This window comes from Toxotes jaculatrix, chromosome 6 (genome assembly GCF_017976425.1).
Source record: "Toxotes jaculatrix isolate fToxJac2 chromosome 6, fToxJac2.pri, whole genome shotgun sequence".
Lineage (NCBI taxonomy): Eukaryota > Metazoa > Chordata > Actinopteri > Toxotidae > Toxotes > Toxotes jaculatrix.
The window spans coordinates 27363020-27390552 of NC_054399.1; the positions used below are offsets into that span (position 1 = coordinate 27363020).

At 41.7% G+C, this 27533-nt stretch overlaps 1 protein-coding gene across 1 annotated transcript in view; it reads right to left on the reverse strand.

Moving 5' to 3' along the window:
* The window catches only part of LOC121182863 (inactive N-acetylated-alpha-linked acidic dipeptidase-like protein 2), a 301943-nt gene that overhangs the window by 24206 nt on the left and 250204 nt on the right, over positions 1 to 27533 (reverse strand). The window contains exon 15 of the mRNA XM_041039484.1: positions 10557 to 10650. Coding sequence (XP_040895418.1) covers positions 10557 to 10650 — 94 coding nt within the window. The remainder of the gene's footprint in view (positions 1 to 10556; positions 10651 to 27533) is intronic.

The following is a 27533-nucleotide window of genomic DNA, read 5'->3' on the forward strand; positions in this document are numbered from 1 at the left end:
CACTACAGTAAATTAATGGAGATTTATGTCAGATCAGACAAGACCACAGGCAGTTTTATATGAAAAGAGAAAAGAAAGGAGAATTGTGATTAAAAAAGTTGAACAAAAGGTTTTTGGGGGTTTCAATTAGCTCTGGCTGTTTGATCTGAGTCCCCTCCATGACTGCCAGTCATGAATACTGCAGTGCTTCATGCTGGCTGTGAAGAATCCATTAAATATCACTGGTCCTCTGCCGCAGGGGGATGCTAAAACACCCAGAGAGCAGACACACACACGCACGCACGCACGCACGCACGCACGCACGCACGCACGCACGCACGCACACACACAGCCATTCCACATCCCCTCAAATAAATGCTACAGCTTCAGTGGTTGGTCTTTTTCTCTTGATGTTGCCTTGCGTCTTTAACTTAATAAACACGTCTGACCAACAAAGAGCATTCATAAGGAGATCTGTTGTTTGATAGGCTGTATTTTGGTGGAGCACACGTGGCCAAGAGTCAAAATCCTGCTCTGTCTCCTCACTAGTTTCTGATCCAGCATGAGCATAATGACATAGTAGGTTTTCACACAGTGTTCAGACTTTTCCCAAAGCTATTACATGTTTGGTTTTCTGTCCATTTCCTAAGCATAATGTACATCTTTTAGGGTAAAATATGAGCAGCTTCTCATTTCAATAAAGATAAAACATTTTTTTATTTAGTTTGCTCAACAATTTACCAATTGCTACCTTTACCACCTTCTCTGAACAGCATTTGTACAATTACAGCTTAGCAGCTCTAAATAGGCCCACTAGGCCCGCCAAGCTTTTTTCCACAAGCCACATTAGTGTACATGGGGTAGATATCAATAATATCTAACAGCTATGATATCTCTCACTTTGGTAAAAACAGCTACAGAACTTTCAACAAACCATATGTAAAATGTCCTCAAAGCCACAGTCTCTGACAGCTACATATAAATAACATCCCAAATGAACAATAACACAATACGTTCAGTTATTTTAAAAGGAGCAGTGCACATTGTATGGCTGTATGTTAGTCACTTCTTAACAGACTGGTCTGGTGGTTAAACCCATTCTGTTGTTAAATTATCCAGTTCCCTGAACTGGAGGATGTCAAGGAACATTGAAGACATTATTAAAAGAAAACTCTAAAATGGTAATTTTCAGTGCTGACAGATTCTTCCACAATCAGTGGCTCATCCTGCTTTTCCTCACACATTTTTGTCCTCGTGTCTCAGTTGAAATTATAAGGTGTTCAGATTCTACTATCTGCATGCCAGCTTTCTCACCCTGCAACCACTGCCATTAACTAAACCACACGCCGCCCTAACACACACCAGGAATTATTTATCATGCCTCGCTATCTGTTACCACACACACACATCAAAAAGTATTTATTTCATTGTCCTATTCCTCCTCCTCTTCTTTTGCTCCATCTGCTGCCTCTCTGTATTTTTAACCAGCGGAGATAAAAGCTCTCCCCCACCTGTTTTCTGGTTGAACAGAAACTGCTTGGTATAAAGCATTGAGAGTATCTGCACGTTTCACGAAGTCAAATTTATAACTTTAAGACGTTTATAATGCCACCTGGAATTAAATTTAATACCAATTTAATAACCACAATAAAGAACCCAAAATCTGTCACAAGCAGCCTCTTGCTGATTACACACAGCTGATGGAAATAGTAAAACTAAATGTAAGCATAAGGAAAATGACACCTGGGAATGGAGTGTAGGAACATGATGTCCAATTGTGTGTTATAAAGCAGATGTAATTAGAAAAAAAAAAAAAGTCAGTTCCTTTGTGACCTCATTTCGAAACACGAAGCCAATTATGAGAGCTGCACTACTCTGGTCCCATCACATCTTCTGGTAAAGATTCGCAATTCAGGAGATTTATTTAATCTTTTTGTCTTATTTTCCAAGACCCTGAAATATCTCCTAATGTAAAGAAAAGACAATCCTTGCATGAAAATGGTGTGTAAACATAAAACACTCATGTAATATCCTGTGAGCGCTTTCATATCATAGATAAATAGATGACATTACTGTAGCAGCTCACAGCGCTACACCCTATACCACATGTCGATGCCAGTTTGGCAACAACTAAACTAAACTTGAAGACTGAAAGTTTGTACTTGATCTTGAAAACAGCAGCTCGCCAAATAATCTTGCAACAAGGTCCATTAGAAGCTGTCCTGGAGCTTTCAATCATATCTCACTATCTTCCTCAGCAGATGGAGTTTGCAGAGTAAATGATGCAAACTTAGATTCAATCTAAACTTTTAAGGCAACACGGGTGAGAAGTAAAGTGGAAACGGCTGGGAAATTTGAACATCTACAATGCCACGAGCAGATTCTGCAGAGGAAGATAGCGTGATATGATCGAAACCTCCACAAAAGCTTCTAATGGACCTTGTGGGGAGATTATTTTGTCAAACTAAATAGTGTTTCACCAAGCAGATTCAGAGTCTCTGTAGCTGTAAGCCCACACTGTTGCACACACTACATTTCTTTAATTTATTATTCCATTCTTACTTTTTTTTGCCAATGTCCCAATATTTTCTCATCTGTTTAGGCAAACTGTTAAAGTCCCCACTTGTAGAGGATCTCTCCTCACAAGAAAGTTGAATTACTTAAATGTTTTTACAACTACATCTGCTTCCATTGAAAACCTAGAATGTATGAATATGCAGATATTTCCTCTCCACTCTCAGTGTATTTGCACTGGGGGTGAGTGGAAAAAGAAATCCTTCACTTATTCTCCTTTACATGTTTTAAACTTTATGATGTAAATACAAAACATTGGTATGTAAAGCATTTTGATTATAACGACGTAAAATTACTAATCTGTTGCATTTTCTTGGAGTGGATCAATGAACAGGTTGTCCCTCGCCTTGTTCCAGACCTCTGAATTGCCACCCACATATCCAATTTGTTCAGAGATTCAAATAGATCTGGTGTTATTCAAAATGGTCAGTGTCATTTTCCTGTATAGCTGTTTACCCACCTACATCCATGGCAGGAAAAACAACGACATGCATGTATGAAATCAGTGCTGCTGCACAGGTTGTTAACTCTCAAAGTTATTTGACTGTCCAGAAAAACCATTTCTAGCATCTGCTAGCCATGCTCCCATGTTGACTTAAATGACGCGAGCCAGACACATCAGTCGCTGCTGATTGGTTAGGACCAAAATAAATTGCCTATGATGAACACAATCACTGAGTTGAATGAGTCAAGTGAAAAACAAAACAAAAAAAAATTGTCCTCCCGTGGACCCACCACCTGCGGGAGGAAACGTGGGGGGCCGGTGCAGTGTGAATTGAGCGGTGGTCGAAGGCAGGGGCCTCGGCGACCCGATCTCAGGGCACAGAAACTGGCTCTCGGGACATGGAATGTCACCTCACTGGGGGGGAAGGAGCCTGAGCTTGTGCGGGAGGTTGAGAGGTACCGACTAGAAATAGTCGGGCTCACCTCCACGCACAGCTTGGGCTCTGGAACCCAACTCCTTGAGAGAGGCTGGACTGGGCTGGTGTGGGCTTGCTTATAGCTCCCCAGCTCAGATGCCATGTGTTGGAGTTTTCCCCGGTGAATGAGAGGGTCGCCTCCCTGCGCCTTCGGGTTGGGGAGAGGTCTCTTACTGTTGTCTCGGCCTATGGGCCAAACAGCAGTGTGGAGTACCAGACCTTCTTGGAGTCCCTGGGAGGGGTACTGGATGGTGCTCCAACCGGGGACTCTGTCATTCTGCTGGGGGACTTCAACGCCCACGTGGGCAGCGACAGTGACACCTGGAGGGGTGTGATTGGGAGGAACGGCCTCCCCGATCAGAACCCGAATGGTGTTCTGTTGTTGGACTTCTGTGCTAGTCGCAGTTTGTCCATAATGAACACCATGTTCAAGCATAAGGGTGTCCATCAGTGCACATGGCACCAGGACACCCTAGGCCGAAGGTCAATGATCGACTTTGTGGTTGTGTCGTTTGACCTTCGGCCGTATGTCTTGGACACTCGGGTAAAGAGAGGGGCTGAGCTGTCAACTGATCACCACCTGGTGGTGAGTTGGATCCGCTGGCGGGGGAGGAGGCCTGACAGGCTCAGTAGGCCCAAACGTATTGTGAGGGTCTGTTGGGAACGTCTGGCTGAGCCCTCTGTCAGGGGGGTCTTCAACTCCCACCTCCGGGAGAGCTTCAACCAGATACCGAGAGAGGCTGGGGACATTGAGTCTGAGTGGACCATGTTCTCTGCATCTATTGTTGATGCGGCCGTCCGGAGCTGTGGTCATAAGGTCTCCGGTGCCTGTCGTGGCGGTAATCCCCGAACCCGGTGGTGGACATCGGAAGTAAGGGATGCCGTCAAGCTGAAGAAGGAGTCCTATCGGGCCTGGTTGGCTTGTGGGGCTCCCGAGGCAGCTGACAGGTGAGGCCATGGAGGAGGACTATCGGTCGGCCTCAAGGAGATTCTGGCAAACCGTCCGGCGCCTCAGGAGAGGGAAGCAGTACTCTACCAACACTATTTACAGTGGAGGCGGAGAGCTGTTGACCTTGACTGGGGACATTATTGGACGGTGGAAAGAGTACTTTGAGGATCTCCTCAATCCCGCTGTTACGATTTCCGTTGAGGAAACAGGGGATGGGGGTTCGGTGGCGGACTCGTCCATCACCCAAGCTGAAGTCACTGAGGTGGTCAAAAAGCTCCTTGGTCGCAAGGCACCGGGGGTGGACGAGGTCCGTCCCGAGTACCTCAAGTCTCTGGATGTTACAGGGCTGTCTTGGTTGACACGCCTCTGTAACATCGCGTGGCAGTCGGGGACAGTACCCCTGGAGTGGCAGACAGGGGTGGTGGTCCCTCTTTTCAAGAAGGGGGACTGGAGAGTGTGCTCCAACTATAGGGGGATCACACTTCTCAGCCTCCCTGGGAAAGTCTATGCCAGGGTGCTGGAGAGGAGGATTCGGCCGATAGTCGAACCTCGGATCCAGGAGGAACAATGCGGTTTTCGTCCTGGTCGTGGAACACTGGACCAGCTCTATACTCTCTATAGGGTGCTCGAGGGTTCATGGGAGTTCGCCCAACCAGTCCACATGTGTTTTGTGGATCTGGAGAAAGCGTTCGACCGTGTGCCTCGTGGGGTCCTGTGGAGGGTGCTCTGGGAGTATGGAGTCCCGGGCCCTCTGCTAAGGGCTGTCAGGTCTCTGTACGACCGGAGCAGGAGCTTGGTTTGCATTGCCGGCAGTAAGTCAGACCTGTTTCCAGTGCATGTTGGACTCTGGCAGGGCTGCCCTTTGTCACCGGTTCTGTTCATAATTTTTATGGACAGGATTTCTAGGTGCAGCCAGGGGCCGGAGGGAGTCCGGTTTGGGGACCACAGGATTTCATCCCTGCTTTTTGCGGATGATGTTGTCCTGTTGGCTCCATCAAACCAAGACCTTCAGCATGTACTGGGGCGGTTTGCAGCCGAGTGTGAAGCAACTGGGATGAGAATCAGCACCTCCAAGTCCGAGGCCATGGTTCTTGACCGGAAAAGGGTGGCTTGCCCTCTCTGGGTTGGAGGAGAGTTCCTTCCTCAAGTGGAGTAGTTTAAGTATCTTGGGGTCTTGTTCACGAGTGGGGGAAGGACGGAGCGTGAGATTGACAGGCGGATCGGTGCAGCTTCCGCAGTAATGCGGTCGATGTACCGGTCCGTCGTGGTGAAGAAGGAGCTGAGCCGAAAGGCGAAGCTCTCAATTTACCGGTCGATCTACGTTCCTACTCTCACCTATGGACATGAGCTTTGGGTCATGACCGAAAGGACAAGATCTCGGTTACAAGCGAGATGAGTTTCCTCCACAGGGTGGCTGGGCGCTCCCTTAGAGATAGGGTGAGGAGCTCTGTCATCCGGGAGGAGCTTGGAGTGCAGCCGCTGCTCCTCCACATCGAGAGGGGCCAGTTGAGGTGGCTCTGGCATCTATTCAGGATGCCCCCTGGACGCCTCCCTAGGGAGGTATTCCGGGCATGTCTCACCGGGAGGAGGAACACCCAGGACACGCTGGAGGGACTATGTCTCTCGGCTGGCCTGGGAACGCCTCAGGGTTCCCCCGGAAGAGCTGGAGGAAGTGGCCAGGGAGAGGGAAGTCTGGGCGTCCCTGCTTAGACTGCTGCCCCCGTGACCCGGCCCCGGATAAGCGGCAGATAATGAATGAAATTGGCAGTTTGATTGTCATACTCTCACAGAAGAGAACGATGGTTAACCAGTGGTTGTATTCTTCTAAATTCTGGGCCTGTGAAATGAGCTCGAATGTAGTGCTACTAAAAGTCTGAAACTGTTCTTCCCCACCTCATTTGCCAAAATCAGTGGTTCGCATTAAATTTTGGCAGCCAGTGATAGCCAGTGGAGCAAGGAGGTCAGGGCAGTCATGTCTAAGAATAATAAACTAATTTGATCTTCATACAGTAGATCAGTAACCTAGATCTCCAGAATCAGAACTGAGTTTATTGCTGAAGTTTTCACATACGAGGAAACTTGCACTGTTGGTGCAAAGAATAAACATAAATAAATAAGAAATGGGAGCAGCAATTGAATCAACAAAAGCTAAACAGTAGACACACAGATCCAACAGAGACACTGAGTGAGGTTGTATTATATCATATTGCTAATTGATGGTGTAATTCTGCTTTGTCATTTGTGTTTTGGCTGGATGATGAGGCCTTTTAGCTCTGATGAAATGACACCATCCTTCAACTCAAGTTGCCAAGAAGGTGTAGCTTTTATGCTAATACAGTGCATTTGAACTGAATTGATCGAGGGGAGAAAGCAGGAACAGACATGGGGGTACAAAGTGAAGACAGACAGAGGCTACACACAGGTATAATAATCAGTCATCTCTCTCTCTCTCTCTGAGGTCATAATCTGTCCATTAGTCTCAGACTGGGAAGCATAACCACTCGATCTACGCCTTAATGGGACGGTGCTTACATGCTTAGACAGAGCCAGTGATCCTGAGCCACTGAGCGATTGCCTCAGTGGTAGAATGAATGAGACTTGAAGTTGAAACTACAGTACATGTGGTGGAGTGCGTTCCTCTCTGTCTCCATCCCTTTCAGCCGCTGATCTTAGCATGTAAATGACTGATAGACGTTGGTGTATAGATTTATTCTATTTAAGCATGAAGAATTAATTTTGTGCCACCTCTTTCTCCTGGTAAATCCACAACTAATCTGGAACAGACCAACTTAAATACTGAATTGATTAACTATTCATGAATCTGGCTCTGTTTGTGAGCTCCTGTACTTGAAGATTTTTTTTTTTTTGCATGAAAAAATAACACTGCATTTGGGATATTCTGAGTTTGTCAGTGAAGACAGCATGCAGGCTAAATGTATCAAAGCCTATGTTGTGCATCCTCCTTCAAAGGTCATCTTAATATTCAAGGACAGAGCCTTTATACGCTCTGAGAGTGTGACTGAATAAGCGGATTTTGGCTCGGAAGGCCTAAGAGGTTGTACAGCATGTTAACTGCTGAATATTCGGCGATGGAAATTTACATGGTGTTCAATGCAGACCTTGACTAAAGTGCTGCATTCTTCTTACTATGCAAGCTGCACACTTTGGGTGATAAATATGTAAACCACTTTAGGTAACTCACACACTATGGACCATTTTCCTAAATTTAATATGTAATTGTTTTGAATCAATGTCTGATTTAGCTTAAATGCCACTGTAGGCCTACTGCAGCCAATATTTACGTGGCTTATATAGTTTCTCAAATCCATAGAAGTCCATTATTACTATCTGTTGAAAATATACATTTTCTTTATTTAACTAATTATATATGTTAGTTTCAGTTGGATCATTTACATGGTTTATGCCGTTACTTTATATATGACAGCAACAACATCCACAACCAACAGATACATTATGACCTGTAGCTGTTGTCGCCAGCAGAAACAACCAGAAGTCAGAAGACAAAACTGGAAATAGACAAAAAGAGACGGACGGGCTGCATGAGAGCAACGGAGGACAGTTAATTACAGTTAGATCCCAGAGATGAGTCAGAATGTTTAAATGATTAATGAAGATCCCCAGCTGTGTAATCCTGGTGTCATGTTGTGATTTTGGCAGTGGTGGAGGAAGTACTAAAGCTTAGTGCTTAAGTAAAAGTACAAATATCCCGCAAAAAATATACTCAAGTGAAAGTGGAAGTACTGCATCAAGAATCTTACTTAAGTAAAAGTACTAAGTACTTACTTTTAAATTTAAATTGTAAAGTACAAATACTTTGTTACATTCCACCACTGGATTTTGGTGAGGTCTGACGACAGTCCATGAAACTGTGTTGCAGTGTTTGTGCTTCTGTACCTCTGAGCAGCACAGTAGTTCAGCAGTTAGCACCGTGGCCTCACAGCTGCAATGTCCTGGGTTCAAATCCACCTCCACCAATTTGTTTCTGCATAGGTTTATTCGCACTGTCAGGTTAGCTTAGTTAAAGCGTTGATTCTAAATTGCCCATAGGTGGCACTGTGATAGGCTACCTGTCTGGGGTGTACCACACTTCTTACCCAGTGCATGCTGGGATAGCATGCCCCATCTGTGAGCAGTTTAGAGATAACATTCCACTGCTTTCAAGTTGTTAGGGCCTTTTACATAAGTTCATGCCATTTAGATGTTTCTCTGTATATTTTCCCAGGTATCACATGATCACATGATGCAAGTGCACACAAAATGTTACTCATCATACGGAGAGAAATCTAATTGAAAATTTCAGACAGATTTCAGTTTCTACACCAACAACTGACTAGACAACAGATCAAAATTCAATGCAGAGCCGAGAACGATACAGGAGGAAAAATAAGAAGAGAAGGAACAGAGGAGTGACAGAGATAAAAAAAATGAGGAGATTTAAGAAAAGGAAAGCAGCAGAAGAGAAGCTCTCAGGGCTGGATGTGAATGCTCAGGGTTACAGGAGAAAGAAGAAAGATGCCGAACACTTGGTTTGAATTTTACAAATGCAGGAATGAAGGTCATTTCGCTGTGGAAATTGAGAGGAGAAATTGATCTGTTCAGCTCAACAGATGAACCAACACTAAATCATTCTTGTGAGAAAGAAAGACGTGTGTGTGTGTGTGTCTGTGTGTGTGTGTCCAAACACATTCCACGAAAGTGTTTTTTGCAACTGTGAGCATTAATGTACACTTGTGGGTTTCTTAAACATGTAGGTAGGTGTGTGTGTGTGTATGCTTGGCATGTCATCATTTTGCCTTCTGTGTGTACGACTATTCATGTTTGTTGAAGTGTGTATTAGGGATTGATGCTGAAGCTGGCTGGACAGTGGAGATGAGTTATGCCTCTGCATAAAAGACTGCGAGACATCAACCACTGAAAACAAAAACACACACACACACACACACACACACACACACACTATACTGTGTACTGCAGTGCTCTATCTAGGATCTAAGACTCTTATTGTTAGCAGTACAGTGCACAATCAAATAACTTTCAAAAATGCATCTGTTCACATCTTTCCATTTACTTTATGCAACACGTTGGCCAATGTGTTGATATCCATCATTGTGATTGTAGGCTGTACACTTCAGCAAAACCCAAAGCCTACATAAGAACACACAGCTGCACAATCTACCCATTTTTATCATGAATGGCTGCAAAGTAAACTGCAGGGCTTCTGTGCTTCCAATTTCTATTTTATCAGAAAATAAAAAGCATCAGCTAAATGATCCTCCAATTTCTCGACTTTGCCTTGAAGTAAAGGAACGCTGCAGTTATTTGCAACTTCGGTTTTTATTATTCTGAACTGTGTCCTCTGGCTCTAGTGTTTTTATTTGCTAAGCTTTAAGTTTTCACAGCAAGTGGTTCAACATGTCATAGCGGGGAAAGGTGTAATTGATAACATTAACAGCTATATTCCATTTAGGTGAGCTGCTTCAGGTGTTCTGGTACTATGCATGTTGACGACAAGTCAAATTTCTGCTGTGAAAAAGGGGGGAAATGGTGACGATAAAAAAAAACCTTTACAGGTCAAAAACCACAAGGTGTCAGGTGTCACACAGGTTGTAAATACAGCATTTTGGGTCCATTCATTTCTGGTTTTACCTCCATGTAAAGTGATAGCTAAACAAACACTGTTGGTTTGTTTTCAGCCTGAATGACCTTCTAATGGTTGTGTTTCTTGCTCCATCTGATTTATTTCTAGCAGTGCCACCGTGTCTCAACATCTCAGCAATAATTTCAGTCAGCTCAATGTTATCATTATTGTGTTTAATCTTAGCTCTTGTTCTCAATTCTGTTGATTTGTCCATTTGGGAGCAGCACAACAAGCTGTTTAACTGATTATGACCTAAAAAAGAGTCATGTTTCTGTTGACCTGGCAAATGTGAGTCTAACGTTCACTCTCTGTTTTAGCTCTGCTTTGGTCTCCGCCAATCCCTAAGAGAAATGTCTGGCTCTTGAGCTGCTGAATACTCCACTATGTTCACCACCTACACCACCAGACCCCCGTAACACTACACATTATCATCAGCATCATCACTACCATTATCCAGTACCATCAGCGGTGTTACCTTTCAGTTTGTTTTGTACATCCAGGGCAATGTCCAGAGGGTAGAACGGCAGCACAGGATCACTGACCAGGCGGAGAATTGCTTCTGCTGTCATCTGTAGAAACACAGCAAAAAGAGATTTGAATTAAGCCACATCGTAATGGATTTTTTTTTTTTTTTAATAAAAGGTAAGAGCTGAGTATGAAAGTTCATTCTTGACTGTAGAAATTAAAAACTAAATAATCTTGATTTCATTGTTAGCTTCTTCATGAGCTGTAAGTAGGCTGACCAGAGATGATGTTTATTGCTACTTTCTTGTTGTTGTATTTATAATATTTAGGTGTATCTATTGATATTACTTGTTCTTGTTGGCTTTACAGGGCCCTTTTATTCACATGTAAATGTTTAATAGAAATGACAATAAACCCCCTTGAATCCTTGAAGAAAAGGTCTGAATGGTGCTCAACTTTGACTTTGAGAATAAATTTCATGGTCAGAAGTTGGACTTCAATTTTGTATAAAGAAGCTAAATGGAAAGTTTTCTGTGTGATTCCTAGGTGCTGACTGCTAAATGAAAAAGGGACTGTAACACTGTCTGCCCACAATGCCCTCCATTAAGTACTAAATTAGTCAATAGCAGGCCAATGTTCCATGTAGCTGCATCAAAGCTTCACATACCTTGTTGTGATGAAGACTGCCTGTATTTCCAATAAAAGATTTGCAACGTTTACATGTTCGATATACTGACACATACAAAAGAATGCTTATATATAAGATATTTTCCCTACAGTCTTGTTGACAATATTAACATATGCTGTTGGGATATTATTTATAAAATCTTACATGAGTTAAAAAAGGATGAAGTAAGTATTAGAAATGGGAACCATCTGCTCTTGTGGTGGCCATGTTTTACGTAGTGGCCTTGGTAAAGATTATTTTGTCAAACTTCAAGCTAACACCATGGAACATTGGACTTTTAAATCTCTACTTAAAACTCTCTTCAACAGAAAAAAAATCTATTTTGTATTTGTTTTGTATAGTTGTATTGTTGTATGTGATTTTTATCTGGTCATTTTGCTTTTCTATCTGCTTTGCCTTTGTCAGTCTGCTTTTACTGCTGCTACTGAATCGGCTCCTATTCTACCGTCTTCTGAATGTCTTGAATTTATAGATTTTGCACACCAGCTGCCTCCTTTTCTCTCTCTTTTTTTTTTACAACATTTTGTCATTTTGTCCTATATAACAGTGACAGTACAAAGTAAAAATACAGAAATACATTTCTTATTCATAATTTTTCATCACACCCCTTTACAGGTAAGTTATTTTTTCTTCCACCAGGATCTGGTGAGTTGTTGTGTTGATGTCAAAGCTGGACAATCCAGGCACAATTTGAATCGTTACTTGGCTCGATACAAACTGACAGCAATTTTCAAAACAAATGTGTACCACGGGAACGATAAGAAAACACATTGTGTCCATTTTTTGTGCCAACACTTCTGCTTGTTTTCAACAGATTTCAGTCTTGTGCCTTTGGATTTTGATTGGGACAGTCTGAGAAGCACTGTCCAAATCATAGAGAGTGTCTGTCTGGCTCTGCTCTCAGGGTGAAGTGTCATCTTGATGCAAACAGTGTCACTAACATGGCCTTTGTCTCAGCAGGTAGAGGATTTAGCATGGCTTCCACTTGGATTTTTATTGGAGTTTAACATGGCTGCAGCTCAGTGTGCTAACCAACTACTCTGTAAAAAATCACAGCTGAAATTATTGATGTATTGATCCTTTTATTAAACACCTAGACTGTATCAATCTCACAGGAAGTACACCTCTCGCTGCACTGCAGGAAAATTGTATTTCCCAGTGCCCCGCTATAATTGGAATCCACTTTATCAACCAAGGACATCACATGCATGATTTGGCCTGAGCTACATTCATTTACACATTACAAATACAGTATGTGACACCCTGCAAGACACAGAGCTATTCTTCTTTGGTATCTCTGTTCTCTGTAGAAGAAGAACTGAAAATATACATACATATATATATATATATGTGTATGTGTGTGTGTGTGTGTGTGTGTGTGTAAAAGACAAATGTGAGAGAGAAATGCAAATTAGAGGTCAACACACCAGCGTCCTCCGTGTCAGGGTTTGAATCATAAAGCTGTACGACATTAAATCAGTTGTGTAACAGAAAAAAACTGTCAACTAAGGAGTTAACTTTATCAATATCTAAAAGTAAAACAGCTTAATAGTGGGTTGTACAGAGTGCTGAGGTTACAGGACTAGTTGTCTGCAGCCATTACCACAACTGAACCTATGGAAGAACGACAGTTAATGCAAGCTGGACATCTTTTATCTTTCTTCTACTGTATGATAAAGGGCGAACAGGGACACAGTGTTGATGCTGGCAAGCTAGGCCAGTGTCCTCTTTGCAAATGAAAGTTAGTGAGCTTAGCTTGCTAGTGTCCCATTTCTGAGTAAAACACTAAGTGAACAGCATATTAGATCTTCCTGTAGTAAACTGGAAGGAAAGGAAGGAAGGAAAAAAATTTGTATCAACACTCATGGGCTGCACATTTTAACGTTCTCCTGTCAGTTCTGCACCATGGAAGTTTCTTAGAAGTGTCTTTACAACGCCAGCATTCAGATGTCAGTCAGCCTACGCCTGAGGAAACACCCACACACAAGCTTGAAGCTTAGATGAAGCTTAGATACAAACAAATCATGTCAAAAAACTGTTTATAATTCTTTACTCACCTAAAACGTGAGAATTTAAATTTCAGTTCAATTTAAATGTGTTCCTTACTGCATATCTGATGTCCTGTGCTATACGTACATAAATCTATATTTAAATATATATATTATTTCTTCATGTTTACACTTAATTTTCTAAGGTATGTTAAATTCCCTTTGTGTATAGATTTCCTAAAAACAAAAAACAAACGACAAAAAGAAAATACCAGTAACGCCTACTGAAAGAGAAAGTGAAAGTCAAAATGACATACATCTCTCTTTCTGTGTGTGTGTGCGTGTGTGTGTGTATTTGTAGGTGTGTGTATGCTTCAGCTGACCTGCTTCATTCCTGGCCAGTGAACCTCAAGTCTGTCTCCAGTTGAGCAGGCTCTTGGCCGACAACCTCAGCACCCAGTCCATCCACTCAGCGGCACGCATCTCACACACACACACAGACACGAACACACACACTCTGTCTAGGCCCTCACAGGTTGAATGTGTTGGAGGTCAGCCTGGCTGAGACTGGACTCTGAGTGAGTGACTCTGAGTGATAAGGCAGACTGCCAGCAATTCCACTTCAGGGTCAGGTGAGGAAACAGTCACAGCACTGAGTTTGGCCTCTCACAATATAAACATCAATATATCATTTTTAGACGAATTTGCAACATCTTGGTGTAATTACTGTAAATAATTAAGCCATGGTGGAGATGACAGAGGGCCTCCTACACCAGCAGCATATTGCTGTTTGCCTTCATTAAGACGAGAAACGTAATGAAAGTGATTTTTCTGCCCTTGACTCTTCCAACCTCGTGCAATAGCCAGAATCTCTCAAAGCTTTAGCTCTCATGTGAGAAAAAAACGGAATCTTCTTGTTATTATGTGCAGTGAACTGTAACCAGCAGACAAGAAGGGACAAAATCTGAAATGCACTGCAGTGGCAGGTAGATTCACGAATGAAAAGTTATGCTGTTATGCTGTTGGCCAAGGAGCAGCTAATTTAATTTTGGTGCTAATGTGAATCCAGTAGTGTCAATAGATAATGTATGATCTTTTAGCTAATATCTGCTTAATTGTTACGCAATTAAGTGTTTGCAAATTGTCACATTGACCCCAAGTGGCAAAAAAAATAAATGCAGGTTTAACACATCTGGTACGCAGCATATCTGAATTAGCAGTAATAGAACTTTGATGAATATAGATCCTTTAACTTTGGATTCATGCTTCATTTTAGGTTGTGTACACCTTCGACTGCACCCTCAAGAAGCAACATAGTGTGTGATAACACTGAAGTCAGGTCGAGGGGAAGAGATAGACACAAGGACAATCAATATTGTGTCAACAATTTTTAGCTAGCAGGAACAGCTTAGACTTTCAGGGCACTTGTAACGCTAAAGAATTATATGAGGTGGAGGATGAACCTCCACTCAAGTCCAGATTTCACTGCAAGAAGAGGCATACAAACTAGTCTTGAGTTTCACACTAATACCCTCAAAAAATTCTTATTATAACACAAGATTTGGGGACTATGCTCAGAGTTTGAAATAGTTTTATGGGTTTAAACTACATTTGGCCACACAAGAAAATCAGATATATTATGCTTTGACACCTCTGTGCCTATGTGATAGCTGGCATCTTACTTAATCTACCTAAGCAGCTGTCTCAATATAACTCCACTTTGCTAGTATTTGGGAAAATGGCCTACAGTGTACAGATGTGTTCTGCACCTCTCTGCGCTATTGTCACTGCCACTGAAATCAATCTGGTGGGGGTGGTGGCGGGGTGGTGGGGGATTAGAGCATTGATTTGAGGCTGGTGAGTAATACTACTGCAGAAAGCATACATCAAAAGCCTGTAATGTGGTGGGACAGAAAAGGCCGTTGATTTCTTATTTATGGCCTTATTTCTGGATCGTCTCTTTCCAAGGCACAGGAGAGAGAGAGAGGGAGAGAGATGAGATGAGATGGTGAGAGACGTGGATGGAGGAAGAAAGGCAGAAAAGAGGCTGTAACATAACAGAAAGCAGAAGACAATCCAAACTAAAGAAAGATGACAGCTGGAGTGGAGTGGAAGGTAGAACAAACTAGCCTGAGCTTCTCTTCTCATGTTTCCTCTATTCCTCATCTCTTCTGTCATGACCTCTCCTCCTCCTCCTCTTCCCCCTCCTCCACCCCTCCCCTGACCTTTTAGATTATAATGAAATCAGTGCCGTCTGTCTAAGTTAGATTTCAGGGATGAAACACTGTTCAGCTGTTGTCACAATCAACAAACATATACTCATTTGGCAAAGGGTCAAAGGTCATTACTAGGTTTTATTAATGTCACGACCCAGGGTGACCTCTGGATCAGTCCTCCTGTACACACATGTACAGTATGTTGTATATCAGTGTATAGTATATATTTGAAAAAGAAGCCTCAGTATGAAACTTCTAGTATAAGCTGAAGCTGGCAGACAGTCTTCATTCCAGGCAGGTCACAGCTAACATTAACGTCTTAGTAATTATTTAATGAATTCAGTGGGTTATGTACCTCTGGCTTTACAGTCAGCCACTGATAAAGCAAGCTGAAGGACATTTAAACTAATCTTATTATTAATGTACTTTTTTTTTTTCCTGTGGGGGAGAATCTTGAAATGGCTGCAATTAACAAGGTCATACTCTTTTTAAAACGGGATGGTTGTGATCTGTGGCACAGATATTTCAGAAACAATGTTATATTATTCTACATGGTATAGGAAAGCAGTTTCTAGAGGCACAAGGCAGTGTTCAAATGCTCAAGCTAACATCACAAAGGGTGCAAGTATTCATATTGTGCAACTTTAGCCAACTTTGAACATTAGTGAACAGACATTACACCACTGAAGCGTGCTGGGCTAGATGGTGAACTACTCTAGTTGTCAAGTTAACCACTAGCACACTAGGAAGCTGGGAACATGACTGTGCACGTCAGTCACAATAGGTACTGCAGCTGCTTTCTGTTTTTTTCTGTGCAGGACTGCTTACACCCTGTGGTTTGACAAGTGAGCCCACATTCCTACATTTCTATCTTTACTTCTTTGTGACATGGTGAAGGATTGAATTGAACATTTAAGGTAAGTTGAGAAGTTGTGGTAAGTGACATACAGTAGGATGAGCTTGAAGACCAATAAACACATAAATCCACCAAATACCAGACACAAGGCTAAAATCCCGATTGGTGTGTGTGAATCAATATGAGCTGTAATATAGTCAAACAAAATAAACACAGCATACACATCTGAAATGTCACTTTAACATTTGTTGGACTGGAACATGTTGTTACATACATTTTTAATATGTTGACATTATGAAAAAATCAGCCACTCAGTTGACCTTTTGTCCAACTGATTTTTGTGTTTCAATGTGTCGCCCGTGCCAGTTCCCACTTGTCCTCTTTGGACTTTCTCTCCTTTACTTTTCTCTTCCTTTCTTCATGTCGTGCTATTTTCTCAGTTCCCTCTTTATTACATGCTGCCATTAAGCTACACACACCTAAATCTCAAGCAAACCTAAAGTTAAAGTCAACAAGCTTTGATTGTGTTGGATTTGAGTGTGATTGCTGTGATCTCATTTGGCGGGATGAGTCCGAGGTTAAATCAACTGTGAGAGAAAACTCTGTTTACTTTAGCCTGGGTCAGGGATGACTTGGTACTTTGCATTTATTATTGTTATATTTCACACAACAAAGAATTCACTTAGGGAGACTCGTCTCATAGCTTCAGAGGTGGATTACTAATCAAATTTAGACCTTGGCCATCCCTATCCATCTAAATTTGATTATAGGCTACTTATAACTACAGAAACACTTACAGCACTGACTGTGAGAATGTTTTCCTTGTCTCCTTGTGAGCTTTTTGGGTTTTTGCCTCTCTACCCCCTCTTTGATCTGGACCTAAGGGTGCTTTCATACCTAACCTCTTTGGTTCGGTTCAAATAAGCTTCGGTGTGCTTGCCCGTTTTTTATTTTATTTGTTTTTTTGCCTCATATGAAAGCTGTCAATAATAATATAACAATATCAATAAATTTATTTGGAAAGCGCTTTTCAGAAATAAGTTTACAACGTCCTTCACCGACATGAAAGATTAACTCAAATGGGAGAAAATACAATACATAAGAGAAAATATGTGACTAACACAATAAACTAGTAAAATAGAATTAATAAATTAAATTAAAATCCTCCGGCCTTCAGCCTTGGCTATTGCCAGCACAGAGGCATAAAAATATGAGGAATGACCCTAATGAGAACCATTAAATACTCATAAAATGTCAGGTGCTAAAACAGTACAGACCACCAAAAAATTTTTACAGGTAAATATCAGAAGGAGAAGGAGTAAATGCCACCCCATCAGTTGTCTTCAAGAGGCCAGTCTGAGAAATTAAGTTAGAAAAGTTAAAAACCTGAGAGGTCACTGAGATGGCTGAATTAGAGCTCTGACTCTGGCAACCTTGTTAGCAAAAAAGAATTCCACACATTTTGCTGGAGAAGAGACCTCACTTGAAGTCGGAAGGCAGTGGACAAAATAATTTATGGTTTCTTCCTGGGGGGGGCGTAACAGGCATGCATGCTTTTCAAATGTAAACAGCTACACAAATGTAACATTCTCTGAGTTATTCAGAAAAGGCTGAATCTTGAGAACCAGCACGCAAATGGAACATTCTGAACGTGAAAATGACTGATGGACCGACTCACTGTGCAGCTAAGAACAAACCCTGAAAACTAGAATAGAGGACATGTTGAGTGGTTGGCGCTTCAAACAGCAGAGGGCTCTGCTGTGACGTGATATCTACCTTAGCGCTCTCTCTCTCTCTCTCTCTCTCTCTCTCTCTCTCTCTCTCAGACACACAGAGAAGCCACAGTGTATTCTCAGTGACGCACAACTGACACAGCCTCTCAGCCAGCTCCTGTCCTATCCAGATCGCTAGCATCATTTGCAGTGCCAGTCTATATAAATACATGGATGCAGACTTCCAGAGTGGCGGCGTTACCTTCAGAGCAGTGCAGCACTTGCACACACACACATACACACACACGCACACGCACACGCACACGCACACGCACACACACACACACATCTCCACAGGCTCATGTACACAGGTGACGCAGGCGAGAAAATGAAATGATGATGGTCAGACGGGTGGATGGCAGTGGCAGAGCGGGTGACGGAAATCATTTTGTCTTTCTCTCTCAGTGAAGTGGTAATTCTGTCCGAGTCTGCGATCTCATTTGCCTGCCTTCCTGTTTTCCCCTGAGGCCCGTGGAGCGATGGAGAGATTCTCCTCTGATTCAGGACGCCCAGTTCTCTGGGCCAAAATAGGCCTCATGAATAAACCATCAACTATGTAGTTAAGTTATGTAACGACAGCACATGAATAGATGCAGAATGGTAAAGTACAGTAGGAAAGGAAGGGGTGGCATTCAGTTTCTCTTTTCAAGCTGTGCATGAGTACATAAACAAACATTACAGTACACACACATAGCTGCTAACGTGATAAAGAGGTACTCAACATATTTTCATATAGGTACATTTCTACTCTGCTGCTGTTACTGATTGTGGTTATCACAGAGGCCATATTATAATCCTTATTTCAAACTCATTGTTTGAGAAAGCACGTCTTCATTAGGAGAAATCCTCTGGTGCAAGGGAAGAGTTTACATTTCAGTACGTGTGAATGCGTGCAACACCTGGTCAGTTAGCATGCACAGCTACCACAGATGAACTAACATGAACTCAGAGTCTAAGGCAGACAGACCTGCACTGCCGTCCCTAGAGCTGATGCTGCTGGCGTGGCTAAAAATGACTGTACAGTGTTAATGAGCCCACGTGTTGAGCAAATTCAAGCTGTGCTGCAGGATATGGTGAGGCGGCAGTCTATGTGAAGCTTTCACAGCGGTGACACAGAAGGAAAAATAAGCACTTAGTGTAATTATAACATTGGAAATCTCAGTAGCTGTCAGTCTGCATGAATTTTCCTCAAAATATCTGACACAAGCAAGATTAATCAAAAAGTGGCAACCTGTGGAAAAGGCAATTAAACATGTCTAAGTGTGTTTCATTATCGATCATTTCACTTTTTCAATCTGTTATTATGCTTGTAATGCAACATGTGTTCTTGGTGAAGATTTAGGAGAGATTTCTTTTTTATATTTGCTGAAGAGCGGCAACTGTAGCTACAGCTGGTAATTACAGTTACTCAAATGACGTCACCATTAGGCAACTCAACTGAGAGCAACTCCAAGGCCCCGGTAAAACCCTGTCTAAACAACGAAACTGAAACATAATTTAGGTTTTATAAGAAATGTGTGGAAGAAGTGGTTGCGGTGGATGGCAGGCGTACCAAGTGTACAACTGTAACAGCAGAGGACAGGGTTCACATCCAAAGTCCAAATGGATGTTGTACTGCAAGATCAGATAATTTGGAGGAAAACAAACATGCTGTCTCTGAACATTTTACTGATACAGTGTTTATCAATGCATTTGCAACTTGTCACATCAGCCGCAATTATATATGGTACAAAAACACATTTGGTGTTGCAGTTTGGTTATACAGCTCTCCCCAAGACTTCTGCAGCTTTGGCCACTTTCCACATACACAACCATCACACTGAAACAGCTAAAACACTGTGCACCATACATATAACTACTCTTTGCATCATCACAGTTTGAGCCATTTGGTCTAAAAGTGTTTTAGGTGTCTTTCATGTGTGTGTGGAGTCAGCAGGTCTAACCAGCGAGGAACTCTAACACACATTCACTATAGGCCCCCTAAGCACTGAGGCCTGAGGAACTTTTTCAGCTTATGCTCCCAGTGAGAACCGTCCTTCAGAACAGATGCGATGCCTAAAACTAAAGTTGCATAACAGTCACTGGTTGCACCCAAACAACTATGACTGTTGGCAAAACCCCCATAGTGTCCTGGGGACGAATGTGTTTTAGTTCTTGTAAGTCCAACTTTCTTTGAGAAAAATGTGCTTTCTCCATTCAAACACACAGTTTTAAAGTGTCCTTGTGTATCTGTTCAACTATTCAACATTATTGTTGTTAGACCTTATAACAATGAAGCTGTAGAATCTCTCTCCTTATCCTGTGCTGACTCTATAGCAGCACACAGCAGAAGGGACAAAGACATTCTTCTTTTTCTCCCACGCAAAAAAAAAAAAAAAACACAATTTGGTGAGATAGTGATCACAGCAGGGAAGAAGTCAACTCTGAGCCTCAGAGCAGAAGGAATAAAAAAAAAAAAGCAAGCTGTGGGCTGGAGTTGAACTGGGGTTCAGCTGGCGGCTATACTGCTCTTGTGACAAAGAGCCGTCTGCTGCCTTTAGGCCAAGAGCAAACCACACTCCTTTGCCAGAGAAGAGCTTTTCTCAGCCATCACAGTTCAAGGTTCAAGCCTGTTTGTAGCAAAATGGGTAATTAGATTTGCCAGAGAGAAGTAGGCAGCACACACACACACACACACACACAGTCTGTTGCAGTTTGAAGAAAATTTACCTTGAGTCCCTGTGAAAGGTTGCCAGTAAGGAAAAAAATCATCATCATAGCAGCCCTCAACTTCACATCATCACTGAACTGGGAGGAACTCTGGAGGTTTTGTCCTTTTGGATTCTACAACAAATTCACTGAGTTATAGAGAAGTCTTCCTTTAAAGTCTGTTTATGGGCTATTTGAACATTCTGACTTTGATACTAGTCTTTGTGAATCTATCAACAAAAGGCCTTATGGCACACAGTAATACAAACGCACCCAAAATGATCTGACCTAAATCACTGAGAGACTGAAAGTGGCTGAAAGCAGCACATAGAGCAGGGAGTTCCCTGTTTTTCCACAAATGACCTAACGTGCTGTTCGTTTGTGTGACTGTTAATACAAGCATACCTACATCTTTAAAGCTGCACTAATCAATATTTTATATTAACTATGGGTCAAATGACTGGGTGTAATGTGACCGGTGTTGCTCATAGTGACGAACCCACAAAGAATTATCACAGGAGTCTGCCGCCCCCCTTCAGCTCTACACAGCGTTCATACTTCTTTCAGCTCATTGTTGTGGTTTTAGGAGCCGCAGCTTTATTGTTTTTCACTTTAACTGCTTTCTTCAGCTCTGGTTTACACCTCCTGTCTGTCAGACAAAGTTAGAGACTAGCTGATGAACACAGACAAACATTAGAAGCTAAAGAGCCAGACATTTTTCTCAGGACTTGATGTAAATCAAAAGAGAACTAAAAGGAGTGAATACTGAACTTACATGAAAGATAATGTTGCTCTAAATCTGCTGGATGTGTAAATAGGCCACTGTTGCTGAAACATTTGGCATGTAAACTTAAAAGGTGATAATATATCAGGGTTAATATGTCGGGGTTACAGCTGCCCCCAGCTGGCCAAAAATCAGGTAATGCAGGTCTTAGGTTAAAGAAAGATCAAGACCACGACAAATAAAATACCTCTACTACCTTTAGTTATTCTTTTGCTCCATAAGTCAAATCATTTATGACTCTGATTCCTCTAATCTTATTCTGGGGGAGCTGCTGACATTTTCAAGCTGTCTGTCCTCTGACCTTGACCACACACAGTAGGTTGTTTATCCCTACCTTTATCTACAACTCATGGGAGTGTACCAGGGGCAGGTGTGCCACAACCTTTGGCATCATGGTAACTAATAAACACGTGGTCAAGGTTGTGGAATGGTCACAGTTTGGTTAGGTTTTGGAAAAGTTCATAGTTTGGGTTAAAAGAAGTACTACATTAAGGTTAGAGGACCTTTGTCATCATGATGACCTGTGGGGTCGTGTTTTTGGGGAGCTCAGATTTCTTATTGCATGTTTTGCTAGACTCGTTTCTACTGGCATTAGCCTCTATTTGTAATATATCTTTTTTTTATGCTGGAAATATATAAATCTTATAAATCACATATAAGATGTGCATAATATTACATGTTTGTCAAAAGGAAACAAAGATTTGAGTGATTTAAATATAAAGATACTGGTCAGATGTTGAGTTTCTCTCACTTTTTCAGTTACCTTAATGAGATGACTTCCTAATGATCTAAACGAGACTAATCTCTTGTGTAAACCTGGCTTTTTAGGCACTTTGAAACACTATTTGCACTCAGCCAATTCTTCAGTCCAATTCATGACGTTCCCAGATATGGTTGCTAGGTGATTTCTGACATGACTGCAAAGCCTCTAAACTCATTAATACAAAAAAACCTCACACACACTGCTGTTGCATGCAAGAGCTCGTACACAGCCAGCACCCATGGCCAGTGCTAGGACAAATATTTACAGACACAAGACATGCAATAAGCTGGTTTCTGGAAGACATCTTTTCCCTGCCTCAACGAGCCTGAGCTTTAATAACAGATGGTCCCATCGGCAGCACTTCTCTTCAAACACGCCGCATTTGTGTGTATGTCTTGATTTTACTGACACGGAACAAAATCAAAGAAAAAAATAATTTCTCCCAGAGACAAGCAATTATGAACATACATAACTGGCAGAGCTTTAATTGGATAAACACAGAGTTAAATCTCCATTACCCACGATTAAATGTGACAGCAGTGAAGGAGAAATACAGATGGATCTGAAAACGTTTAACCTGTCAAACAGCCGTTAGATGTGAGAGTCATTAGCTTTTTCAGATAATCAGAATGGTCAAAAAACCTTTTCTGCTCGAGACTAAAAGGATGTGAGACAGTATCTATATTTTGCTTTTATCTCCATGTCATTGAATACATTTCCTGGAGAAAAAAATTAAAAACAACTCGGAGAAGAAACTCATTCTCATTCTCATTCTCTGTTCAAACCCTGGAGGACGATTTAAGGATGTGCCGGAGAGCAACTTTGGTACAGCTTGTGCTTTTTATCTGCTCTAGGCCTTGTTAGATCATAGAGCGTGACATATTGGGGAGAAGTGAATGAGAACCCTCAGACATGGTGCTAATTAATTCACACTTTGGCGACCATAAAGGTTCGCCCCCGTGCCTGCTGTCTCTGCATGGCATTGCATGACATATGTAGCCTGGAAGATTGATACTGCAAATGGCGGCGATCAGCCATGCTCATTACGGCAGCAGATGGTCGTATTAATGTGTGTGTGTGTGTGTGTGTGCACTTCATGAGCGGTCAAAAACCAGCATAGACAAATATAGGCAGCAGCAGATTGAAGGCTTGTTGAACAGTATAGCTTGCGCTGAATGTGAATGTGTGTTTCACTGCAGTGAGTGAGAGCTTTCTCAGACGGTAAGATTTACAATTTACATTTATATATGATTTATCAAAGCAGAGAGTGTTTCCTAAAGTGCACTTTGCATACCAGCAGTGAGGAGCACTTTTCTACCATATGCGTTTAAAGGAAGATTGCACAAATAACAGGAGGAGCAGCGATAATTGTGGCTAAGAGCTTGCACTTTGCAAGGGTCAGTTTTGTATTTGAACATCATCTGTGTCTAAAGAGCAGGTACGATATATGAATCTGTACCTGAAAAGAAAGTTTGGTGAGGAAGAAGACAACCTACGCAAGACGAGACACAAAAGCCTGTGAGGAAGCTGCACTTTGTTCATTGATTTGTATTTGATTAATTTAACTACAAATTGTCCTATAAAACAAATACACACAACAAATATTTATTCTCAGGTGCTGCTGAATAGTGCTCTTGTTAAATGTTCTGCAATCTTGTCATTTAATTAGTGATTAAATAATAAGCAGCTGTCTTAGCGAGTCTAGTCATCTGTGCAATTCACGCTCTTCACATGCAGCTCAACGGTTACTTGCACTCACTATCTTAAGGTTTTATGTAGTAACTGTCCTGTGTTCATAAGGCGCAGTTCTCCTGCACTGAAGTTCGGCACCAACCAACCAACCAACCAACCAACCAACCAACCAACCAACCAACAAACCAACAAAAAACAAACATCAATCTCTATATTCTCCAGAATGACCACGTCAGGACAAAAGGAGGCACTCCATAGAAAAATAATCTTTTAAGTGAATTTATTTAGCCAGTCATCTGACAGCCTCTGGACTGTAGTGACAGATCTGAATGACATTCACAGAGGACCTATTAGGCTGGGTTTTTTTTTTTTTTTTTTTTTTTTTTTTTACAGGACAGTCTCAAGAAAATTGTGGATTAATCAGGGTTTTTTTTTCATATTTTCAATTTCTTTATAATGAAATTATAAAATTGTAAGAAAATAATAAAAAAACAATAAAAGTTATTCCGCATGATTTGTTTTTAATTACTTATATTTCCAATATCAAACATCCTCTAACACACTGTGTAAAACTGTCAAACAAATATATGCTCTGTGTAACTGAACGATAAAATGTTTTGATGGGGATGTTTGCTCTTGTAAAATTTAAATTTTTACCTTTTATTGACCTTAAGGTGGCAAGAACACTGACACCCACACACACAGGATGACATTTGCAGTGTGCAAATTACATTTCTCTGGTGTTTTGTGTCTGTACTTTGTGGAAAGTAGTTTCCAACCAGGTGCTGAATATCTACCCTGCCCTTCAGTGAGCCACTCAACCTTGATCCTCACCGCACAGCTTCCAGGCCAAGTGGTTCCATATTGCTGTGTTTGTATAAAAGCTTGTCTCACCGGGGTTTGGATGTGTGTGTCAGCAAAACAATAGCAGGTCTTTCTGAATAAATCAACCTACGCACAATCCCTACACGTCCTCACGTAACGGCATTACACCTGTTTTTCATGCAGACATCACAGAAACTGACAGGAACAGAAGACAAGTATAATAAAAACTGGACAGAGAGGGAAGCTATAGTGTGTATGGCACACAGAGCACAGCATGAATATTCATGTCCAATATACTGTATCTGCCCCTGCCATAAAGAGTGACAGAGGGGTTTCTGTCGTGAATCACCTGACCTGAAAAGAGAGAAGATGGAGGAAGTAAGGAGGGTGGTTGCAGTAGTAAATAAGCAAATAAGTCGTGGAAAATTGATGTGGAAAAGGAGATGGAGGAAGAATGTGAAGAGGTGGTGGAGACAACGGAAGAGGAGGCAAAGATCAGAAAGAACAGGAGCAGAGGTAAACAAAAAAAAAGTAGGAAACACAGAAGCTAGATAAATGGAGAGAAATGTAGATAAAGTGAAAGGGAAAGGAGAGGTCATGAGAAACGAGGCAAAGGGAGAGAAGACGAAAAGAACAGAGAAGAAAACACATCAGAGAGGGGAAAGAGTGGAGAGCCATTAAAAGAATCAAATGTTCTCTGTGCTCCAGGAAACATATGGTGCTCCTGCTAACTCAAAGAACGACACAGAGTCAATTGAAGTATGCATTGCAGGAGGAAGAGAAGAATACAGCAGGTTTTTTGGGAGACTGTCCCAGATTTGAAGTGATGAGAACACAGACAACAAAATCATTCATGGGTCCCTGGTGGATCATTTGCTCTACATAATGCTTGGCATTTACACTTGTCAATGCTAACACTTGTACTGAGTGCTAGTGCTACAAGCTTGGTGCAACATAAGAGGCAACTCACTTACAACTTAAGTCGTGCTGAAAGAAAATGTGAGGCACCACAAAAGTACAATATGAGCCTGTACAGCAACTGTTACACAAGCATTTATCCAGAAATAATACTTTACTAATGCTGATTGGTTCAATTAAATTAAAAAACTGATATCGGTCAGATTATATTTACAGCTCTACACATCCACTGTCCACCCACACAGGCGTTTCCACTTAGATTAGACCTGTGGGAGACTGTGGAGGTGTTTGTAGACTCTCTTGATTGACATCAAAGCAAAGCAAATAATATTACTCAGTCAAAGCAAAGTCTTTGGTCAGAGATGTAAAACAAGGCTAAGCAAACCCAGAAGCAGGCAAAACAATACAAACTATAAAAAAAATGACAGGGGCAGCTTACACCTTTATCATTCACCTTACGTTATTATCCCCAAAAATTCAACCAGAGCAGAGGTCTGCTCAGTCAGGATCAGAAAATACCTCTGGGCCATCGTGCTGTACGACTCTCAGAAATAAAACAGAGATTGTATCTTTGCAAACAAGGCTCACTGTGAACCCCTGTGGTTCCCAAAAGGCCTTTATCACAGCAAATATTTTGACTTGTGACAGCAGGAAAATCATAGCTGTTACTAATAACATTAATAATGGCTCTGTTCTATTCAAGTGTCCCAGCGGCTTACAGTATGACAATGAGCCACCATGCCCAGTATCCTGAAACTGAAACAGTGGGTGTCAGCCATCTTAAACGGTATTATTTACACCTATGTGTTTCCTACTGTGACATGTCAAAATGTGTTGTATTGATGTGTTACAGTCTGTTCCATGGAAGTGGATCACTTTGGGAAAATTAAATTTTTGAAGAGTAGTGCGTGTCACTGTGACATTGTGGACTGGTATCCCAGTTAGCAAAGCTGCCAGCTGCACACCTGGCATACACTGCACACAGTGTGCAAACATGGTGAGTACAACAACAAGTAGATTGGTCAGATGTACAGCAATTTGAGTGATTGTAGTGCGCACACTGAACCCTACACAATAACATCACAATAGCACTGCATCTGTTCTGAGGACAAACTGAGCCATCACAATGAGTAGATGACCAGTTACAAAGTAGGCTGCTACTAAGAGCTCCACTGCCAATCTTGAACCTGAAACAGCAGAAACAACATAAACTCAACACCGATCTGTTGCCTTTGCAGTGTAAGTCGTGTTTTTATCAACACGTTCCCTGTATACACATCCAGAGTTGTAACATTAGCATCTATTTGGGGACATTTCCAGTCCACCTAATCAATGAAAGTCCAACATTCTCACTCCTTTTAGCCCTTTTTTAGTCTCCACCAGCTTCTGCTAAAGTAGTCCACAGAGCTGAGGGGACCTGCAGAGTCAGAGGCCACATCTCTGTGTGTTCTACACTAACAACACATTTCCAATATCTGTGATTATCGGATCCATTGTAAATGAGAAAATATCAATTACAGCAGAAAAAGTCGATTGGAAATAATCATTATAACATGAACTTAACATCACATCATTTACATGGAAGCAGGAAAAAAACAATGATCTGTACATGTTCACAATGTGAGTAGGGTCCTAATATTATCCAGGAAGCTCCATGTGGAGATGATGATGTGTTATGTTTTGTTTTTGGAGAATGTATAAATATCCTTTATTGCACGTACTAAATTATTACCTTTGGTATCTTAGACAATCTGAAAGTGAGATCTCACCCAAATTTTGAAAGCCCCACTATTCACT